Below are 9,760 nucleotides of genomic sequence, written 5' to 3'. Positions count from 1 at the left end.
TCGTTGGAATACCAGCATCCCGTTTTGTGGATTTGCATTCAAAACACATGCTGGCTATGCTGGGTGGGATATCAGCAGGGTGAAAGCTTAGATCATCGTGTTTTAATCTATGTCCGATTCAGATTGAACAATGCCTCACTCCTGACTGGACACAATTATCATGAGAACTTGCGATTGTTTATTTTATTACTTTATTCTACAACCCTGAGCCAGCACATTGTTTACATTGTCGTCTCCAGATAAAATTATTACCTACATTCGGTATTTTATATTTATTTATTTATTTATATTATTTTCTTGGAACATTAGCCTAACATGACACTAAATATTGTGTGCTTATTAGCAGCTATATATGTCTCAATGTTTTCTTTCCAAATATTCGCTCCAGGTATATGGTTGTTTGTTTATACAACGACGAACGCTGGCAGACATCAAGTCTATTTACTTCGACTCGTGTGTATGTACAGCTAGTCACCGATAGATGGTGGTAGAGTACCGTCTAAACGTGTTCGACTGACTACACCGCCTGAGGCCTAAAGTGACACACAGTACCGCCGCTCCCTATAAGTAGACTACGCAGTCTCCGTAAGGCAGCCCTTACTCGCACATTATACGTTATTCAAGGACGCTGAAGTAGTTGCGGATAATTCGCATCAATTTGGCTGACACTATAGATTTTCTGAATTATTTAACTTGTTTTGACATTCTTGACATTAACAAATGCGAATAGAACAGCCTTCGTCCAGTTTTATCTTTCACCGTCCACGGGTGAAATGCTGCAGCATGAAGTGACGTGTGGCGTGAGATAAGTTGCGTTGTGGCAATTTCATTGGCTTACTCTTAAGAATGATTACATTTTTTTCCCCAAACGTTTACATTCTAATTATTTTAAATAAAGTTATCAAGGACGTAAGCGAAAACAACTGTAAGATGTAGGCCTATCCTTATTTCTGAAATGCATTTTGTATGAATTAATTTAAAACTGTATATCTGACTCAGGATATTGCTTAGTCTGTATTTCCAATTCTAAGATTACCTCATCACTAAACTAAGCTTTGCTGCTTTATTTCATTTCAGCTTTCCACTGGCACATTCAGGCCCGGTTTCAGATCAAAATCACTGAGGGTGCTTCTGAAAATAGTGGGGATGCTCTGTATAAAGTGGAGACGTTTCGTATTATGTCGTATATGAAGTCGTTTAAATGTTACTAAATCAACGTAAAGATTTTTTAATGTAGGCTACAAACATTTAGTGCTTCGTTTTTTCTGTGCTGAAAATGACAGTAAAATGCTGCGCCTTCAAATTAATACATACGAATTTGCACAATCATACACGTTATAAGTTTTGATGCGGGTGTTCTCTGATTCAGGGAAATCTGCTTTGCAAATATACAGGCTTACATTCAACTGAGCAGAGGTGTGCATTTATTTTGGTACAGGGGCCACATCAGTCTTTAAGTAGAACATGGAAGATAAAAAGCTCTGCATAGTTCTTGCTTAAACCCAGAAATATTAGTTCATTTATTCTCATGCATGATGCACAAATTATATATACAGTGTACGTGTAAATAGTACGTGACTTATGGGGCTATTCTGCAATTGTCTGAAGTTTTTCTCTACAAATAATACTTTTCTATCAGGTGTTAGAAACACTGAATAAAGACGGGGTATATTTAATAATGGTTTATTTTACCATAGGACTTCAATGCAATGTTAGTTTATTATTCAATTTAATCTATTATATGGCAACTCTGAGCATATTAAACGCTTGTAGAGGCACGTTAGGTCCCAGAGATCTACTAATAAAGAAAACGTTCAGGATAATTTTGCCCTGGTCTGCAAGGGTGCTCTAATGATAATTTGAGGGTCAAGACCCCCGTAGAACCGGGCCTGGGCACATTTGAACTTTTCGTTTCTTAGTTGCGCGACAGAATTTTCATAAACACACTTAAAGCCAACAACTTCATATTGCAGAACCTGTCCCGTAAAAAGTAACGATGAGAACGATGAGAACGAGACAGACAGACAGACAGACAGACAGACAGACAGACAGACAGACAGACAGACAGACAGACAGACAGATAGATAGATAGATAGATAGATAGATAGATAGATAGATAGATAGATAGATAGATAGATAGACAGACAGACAGACAGATAGACAGACAGATAGATAGATAGATAGATAGATATTATTATTATTTATTATGATTATTTTTATTATGGTCATTATTGTTGTTTTGTTGCTTCAGAAAAGCTTGTATTTGCGCAGGAGTCGTAGTAGAAAGTTTATCAGTCATTCAGCAAAACAACACACTGCTTTCCTTTAAATGTTTTATTGTTATATTCGACATCACATCGAAATGAAGTGAAATATGGTTACATGTGCTTAATCCAAACTCTTTTGAAATTGAACCACAAATCAGCAAAATACCCAGACCATCAGTTTAAAGAACGGACAGTCATTCGCGTTTTGTTTCACATACGCTCGGTGCACTGTTGACTATTCATGTTGTCACTGTTTTTTCGCTGGTTTTGGAAAGTCCTTCTGCAAGCATTTTGCACATACATTAATAATTCTCGTAATTTTCTTTACCTCACAGTTATCTTTGTGCAGCCATACGGCCTACATCACGCAAGGTTTGACGTCTTGGTGCATGCTTTGGTAGTGGGGATGATGGTGATGGTGGTGATGGTAATACCCACCAGCTGACGGGTGGAAGGACGAAATCCCGTTAAAATTCAACACGAAGTCCTTTCGTTCTCCGACGTGGGAAGAATGTGTAGGATAGTGCGATATAGGCCTACCCACTGGGGATAGATATAAACACAGTCAGATATAATGATCACATATTCGCCTGTACTAAAATATTAAATGATGAAAAATGTATTTACATTTAATTATATTAGCTCAAATGTGAATAGGCCTATTACAATTAGGCTATAGCCTACGTTCGTAGTTTTTGGTTGAGTTTTACACCAGTAAAACCCCACCAACTTGTCTAAACATTCATTAATTTAGTTTGAATTAATTAAATTACTTCTTCCCAATTTTTATTAATAATTACCTCTTATCAAGGTCTTCTAACACTTTTAGATGTTCATGGAAACAACAATTTCAAACATTTAAATAACATTTTATGATCTCTGAATCCCAGATAATAATAATAATAATAATAATAATAATAATAATAATAAAAAATAGGCTAATATTGTTATTACTTATCATAACATTAATGCAAACATCTGTTTATATATTTATTTTGGGCTGTTGCACACATCCTTAATGAAAAAGTAACAAACAGAACAATGTGGTTATACGTAGCTATATGTTACTGGCTACTCTAGATTTTAAGACACTCAAAGCACAATTTGATTGCCACATGGCAGAACCCTCTGGAGAACCTCTAGACACCCTTTCAAAAAGTTCTCCTTACCCATACGTTCTTGCCAGAATCCTTAAGACTGTCAACATGGACCTGGGTATGGTTCAGCAAGCACTGAGGCTTGACTACCACCCCTGGAGTCGAGTTCGAATCCAGGGTGTGCTGAGTGACCAGCCAGGTCTCCTAAGCAACCAAATTGGCCCTCCTCATGGTCGCTATAACATGGTGAGTTGTGCGTGGATGCAGAATAGCTTGAGGCCTCCTAGCGCTCTGCGGCAACACGCACAACAAGCGTGGTTGGCGGTCTCAGGCACAGAGGCACCTGAGATTCGTCCTCCGGATTGAGGCAAGTCACTACGCCACTACGAGGACCTAGAGCGCATTGGGAATTGGGCATTCCAAATTGGGGAGAAATGGGGAGACAAGTTCCTTAAATAGGCTACACAATAGGATAACCTAGACAGGGTATCTTGAGGCTCTGCAGAGGATTTCCGCAGTGTGGCAATGTGAGGAACCTTCAAGTCTTCTCATTTTTACACTAGGCTACCTAAAAAAATCTTCATGCAAGAGCAAAGCTTTTGAGCCAGTCTGCACAGATAATTTAGCAGATAATTTAACACATACATTTTAATTAACAGCTATCAAAAACAAACAAAACATTATCTATAAGTTGCTGAACTTCAATTTAATTTAACCTAAAAAATACCTTTTTGACCTTTTGACTTTTATAAAGGGCTTATCGTTTCACTATAAAGATTACAGAAAGGCATTGTTAATTTATAATGTGTCGTACAATGTGTGATTGTGGCCCAGTCTTTAGATCAGAATTTGTATAATATATGGCATCAAAATTTGTTTTACGGGGGTTTCTGTCCTTACCTGACATGTCTGTGTTGTCCCTCGCGCTTTGCTGTATATAACCCTGCTCCAGAGAGTATGTGAAAATGCCGTGGTGCTGCCCTGTGGACGCTGAATTGCTCGAGTTGGTAGTCGACTGTTTGAAGTATGGAGAGCACGAAGATGCCCAGAGTGCCGTGCCCTCAGAATACGGTGAGTGGCCCTCAAGCGCGCTAGCTACTGCTGGAGAAGACGGAACTGGACTGTTGTTGCTATCCGCGCCATAGTCTCCGTTCCCGGGCACTGGACAGCTGGCCATGTAGCCATGTCTGGAGCTGGGGTGGCCAGTGCTTATTGACTCATAACCATTACTAGACAGATCCATATTATAGCCACTGCCATGACAAGCAATAGCGCCCGTGGGAGGTTGGTAGTCAAAGCTCTGTTGTAAAATGGCGGAACCGAACCCTAGGCCGTTCATCATTCGGTACATCGGTTTCATAGTCTGACATTTTCTCCGGAATCCTCGCGGTCTTCGTCGAAATGAGCCTTCTTCGAACATAAACTCACTGGTGGGGTCTATGGTCCAGTAATGTCCCTTCCCTGGCCGCCCAAGGCCCTTTGGTAGTTTAATGAAACACTCGTTCAGAGACAAGTTGTGCCGAACAGAGTTTTTCCAGCCCTGATAAGAGCCTCGGAAAAAAGAAAATCGCGTTTGTAAGAACTGGTAAATCTCACTGAGTGTAAGTCGCTTGGTCGGTGCGCTCTGAATTGCCATCACAATAAGCGCTATGTAAGAGTAGGGTGGTTTCTCTGGGCGTTGCAACCCTGAAGTGGTCTTTTTGTTCTTGGACACCGCGCCATGGTCCTCCAAACTACCTGTGGAGTTCATCTGCCCGGCATGCAGCACTATGGACGCGGGACTGGTGCTCATGGGGGGCGTCGGCCCCATGGCTGTGAGGGAGCTTTCAGTCGTCATCGAACATACCAATGCAACTCAGCTGTGCAATGACGTTGACAGAAGAAATAAGAGATATTCAATGGCAAATAACGAAAACCAAAACTAAAAACAAACAAACGCCAACCTCAACATAGCCTACATGTTATCCGAATTACTAGGCTCATTTAATCATGAATACTATGTCAAGTGGTGAAATAAATTGTCTTAAAGTTGCAGTGAAAATCCGTCTACTAAGTGCCAGCCTACGTCAATATCGACTTTTTGCAGTTGTTCTTTCCAGCCACTCCGCGCTGATCCGCCGCAATCCCTTATTGAGAAAGAAACGGAAAGATGGAAAGTTCGTGCAGACCCTCAACTAAACAAAACTCGACCGCCAATCACTCAAATAACTCTCTCTGGCTTTCTCTCTCCGATTCGCTCCTTACACGCCCCGCCTCACCCCTCAGACCCCTGCAAACTCCACTCTCTAGAGCCCTCTTGCACACTGTCCCAAAATCAACCGACCATCAATCTGTCAGTGTCCGATCACAAACTTCTCTCTTTCGCTCTCATCATTATCATCATAATCATCGTCTTTTTATTTCTGGCTCAGGCCTATATTCATCTTTTTGGTTAATTTATGAAACATATTTTGGTCATTTTGCCTGAGTCATTTACAGAGTAAGAATTTTCAGATGCTGTTGTTGAAACGGCACCAGGACCGAAGTCAGTTTTGCACGCTTTATAGAAAAGTAGGTTAATTTCGAGTTAAAATTAGATGGATTTCTCTCATCACCTTGGAGGGAATCAGCGTAAGAAGTGTTAATAAGCTTACCTCGATAGAAAAAAAGTAATACCAACAAATGCAGGAGACAGCGTTTGAGCGAGCGAAAGACAGAGGGTAGAAAGAGAGCCAAGGCTTTGGATCGAGTGGAAGCAGGCTGCCTCTGTGAAACTGGCTTGGATACCACACACAGCGCGCCAGTATATCAGCTTACTGACCCGGGGCTACAGTACATCCCTCGAGTCAAGCGTTCATTAACAAAAGAAAAAGCCCAATTAGACATTTGGACGTCGACAGCTTCCGCCAGTAAAGAAGGGTCACAGCAGAGTTTTAGCCCAGTTTCAATGCTAATTTGTTAATTTTTACACTGCTAAATACATAGGCTATAGCTAGTTCTACATATTTTAAACATAATTTTAAAACATCAATAATAATAACGATATTTTATTTTTTTATTTGCTGACATGGTAGGCTGTTATATCATGCTCTATCAGTTCAAAATAGCTAGTGTTTTTAATAACATGGTTTAAAATCATAAATGCTTTGTGTTATTTTTACTGAATTGTTTATTGAAGTCCAGTGTAGGAATATTTTTTGAGATCCACCTCTGTGCATGGTTTCAAAATTATTACTGAATTTATGAGAAAATATTTAAAAAAAAATTACATTTCATAACAATATTCCATGAAATCCGTCTTTAACCAAATAAAATAATAACAAATATATATATATATATATATATATATATATATATATATATATATATATATATATATATATATATATGGTTTTATTAATTTACTTTGGTTAAAATAGGCCTACATAATTCAGTTTGATGGAAAATGATGAAATGCGTAAATCTTAAAAATAGGCTAAAAATATTTAGACTGCCATTATTAATATTAAGGTACTGTAAAATAAATTAATAATACAAATAATAAAATAGGCCAATAGAGACGATACAAACACGATATAAGCATTTTGGCTCCTAACGGTCTCTCTGACTCAAATGACACGGGATATCTTAGCTCTCTTTTCCCCTCCCTTTTAAATCATGACCCACCTCTTTCAAGTGTTCTTTTGAACAATGTGAATCAACAATACCCCAGTTTTAGCTTACCGTAAGGATGTGGATAAAAACATGTGCCTGCGCTACATACAGTAGGCCTAGCCTATTTCCCCGGGCTTCCCCCGCCCGCTGAGCGCCTGACCCCCGCCGAGTCCCGGATACCTGCGGCTGCTATAAAGGAAACAGAGCTCTGAACGAGACTTTGAACACAAGCGATCGCTGATTCACGGACTGAAATGAAAATAGATCAGCGAGTATGTGCGTAATAGTGCATCGTGCCCCTTTATGCACATTCCCTCACTGATCTATTTTTATTTCAGATCTAGTTAAGCGAAATAAACCAAATTTAGGAGGACTTATTGTCAATATGCATATAGGAATCAAAAGACCCAGTTATATATAAGCTAAGGAGACGATTCTGTGCTTATTGTGTTTAGTAGCCCGCTAGAAATATAAGGACCCCATTTAAATTGATGTGTTTACACCTGACAGCCAAGTGTCAGGTGTAGGCCTATTCATTTTGTCTGCCAATATATAATAATCGCAAATATTATAGGGAATGGTCATATAAGTAGCATATTTACGACAGCATGAATAATGCTTTTTTTCGTCTAATACGTAAAAAAATCATTATGTTTATGTTGTCCTTTAACAGTTAGTTATCGCTTTGTTTTGTTCCGAAAGTAGAATCCTTGAGTTTAATTCAGGCTTTGATACAGGCTTGATTGGTTTGGATGTTAATGCTTGCACTGGACTGAGAGACACAAGAACTTAACTGCGCGGGTGATGAGATTTGTTGTGTTTAGTAGGGTATATATATATATATATATATATATATATATATATATATATATATATATATATATATATATATATATATATATATATTGTGTAATTATATTTGTATTCCTTAAAAGATTATCTTATTGCCCTGATTTTTAATAGATCAACCCGCCTTTAGGCCTGAGTATCTAAAATGGTTACCATATAAGCCGGTGTGTACGAATGAGCAGTCCCAGCCGAGTAACTCTCGATGGATTTGAGTTCTCAGATTTAAACAGGTGTGTCATTCCGCGAATTCACCTGCAGGCTGCAGCATCGCACTAAAATGCAAAATAAACATAAGCTTAAAAAAAAAAAAAAAACAAGTTGCCAAAAAGACACCAATAATTTCTCGGGTTACTCGTACTACTCAAAATTATATAAAATGTTGTGTTTTTTCAATTTAGGCTATATGTTTACAGCATTTGCCATAGGCCTATAGTCAGGCCATATTGCCGACTCATGCGACTCAGTTTCTTTAACATTTATTAATGACTCACTGTTTGTCCACATTGTCTACTTCATTCATTAATTGCAGCCTAAGTAAAAACGATATAAAGCAAAGAAAGATAAATCCTTGCAGAGTTGCAACAAACTCATTAAATTAAGAGAGAACTTGATCTATATTAGGCCTTTCCCTGACCGCTGTGACAATCACAGTGCTGTTCGCCAAAACTGAATGACGTAAAAATCGAAAAGGAAACGATGGTCTTGTTTCAGTACCGCGGACAGCGAAAACCTTTTGATGTTTGAGCATACATTACAAAAGAAAGAAAAGATGAAAGAAAAAAAAAAATATATATATATATATATATTTAAACAGCCAAAAATGATGCAGCCTTTTTTTGGTTGTTTGTTTGTTTGTTTGTTTATTTGTTTTGTTTTTTGCCATGTCAATAAAGCCTGAATTTGAATCTTATGTTGGCTTAATTTACCCCAAATTAAGCCAACATAAGATTCAAATTCAGGCTTTCTTGACATGGCAAAAAAAAAAAAAAAAAAAACTAAAAACAAACAAACAACCAAAAAAAGGCTGCATCATTTTTAAATACATTATTTATTTATTTATTTTACAACATGTAACTCACTACATTATGTTTCAAATTTTTTCTGTTTCACATTTTTGATGTAATTTTCGGATTGGTCCTGTGGTTAACCTTTTTGCTTTGAGGTTTGAGCTTGCAGTGGTTTACCCATGCAGGAATGAAAGTTTATTCTTCTGTGATTTTCTATTAAAATAATTATAATTGTAGCATAATTCTTTCCATAGCTAGGTTTAATAATAATATCTTAAAATGATAACCATTTGCTGGTCCAAGAGTTTATATTCAGACAGGCAGGCCTTTCAACACAATTAAACAGCCTTTATTTGTTATGTTGTGTAAGCCTACTCTGATGTAAGGTTTGTAGCTTAAGACTCCTTTAATTTTATCCCAAAACACTATAGCATCATAACTACCAAAGGGCTTTCCTAAACACCTATTTGACACTATGAACTGCAAAATTCCATCCCATTCCATGAGATCATTGCATGTAATTTATAAAGGCTGATTTCTTTAGGCAATTTGATCTAACATTTAAAATGTATTTAGCTAATGAATATCCTGGAAATTATCACATTTTATTTTGAGACACAATACTTGTCGTATATATATATATATATATATATATATATATATATATATATAATAAATGCAATAAGTTAAAAGATTAAGTCCCAATTAAATACATTGTTTTTCTAAAGTGTGGGGAGTAATTTATTATAATATTCAATGAGGGCTCACATTGACTGATCCAGGATTCATTTGTTTATAGAATTATTAAGATTGCAATGAAATGTCAAATGTAATCTGAACAAGAAATGATGCCCCCTTTTGTTAGCAATAAACGGTTTATTTATTTTAACTTGGTTATTGTTAAGAC

At 37.3% G+C, this 9,760-nt stretch overlaps 1 protein-coding gene across 1 annotated transcript; it reads right to left on the bottom strand.

The window, feature by feature from the left end:
- Positions 1–2,325: 2,325 nt before the first annotated feature.
- foxf2b (forkhead box F2b) lies at positions 2,326–5,521 on the bottom strand. The gene is made up of 2 exons (XM_052099121.1): positions 4,265–5,521; positions 2,326–2,810 (listed from the first exon to the last, which is right to left on the bottom strand). Exons 1-2 carry the CDS (start codon positions 5,199–5,201, stop codon positions 2,626–2,628), a joined length of 1,122 nt encoding a protein of 373 aa, XP_051955081.1. The 5' UTR covers positions 5,202–5,521; the 3' UTR covers positions 2,326–2,625.
- Positions 5,522–9,760: the final 4,239 nt, after the last annotated feature.

Source organism: Xyrauchen texanus, chromosome 30 (genome assembly GCF_025860055.1).
Source record: "Xyrauchen texanus isolate HMW12.3.18 chromosome 30, RBS_HiC_50CHRs, whole genome shotgun sequence".
Lineage (NCBI taxonomy): Eukaryota > Metazoa > Chordata > Actinopteri > Cypriniformes > Catostomidae > Xyrauchen > Xyrauchen texanus.
Note: the sequence above shows the minus strand (reverse complement) of the source record. Positions and strands in the feature narration are given on the sequence as shown.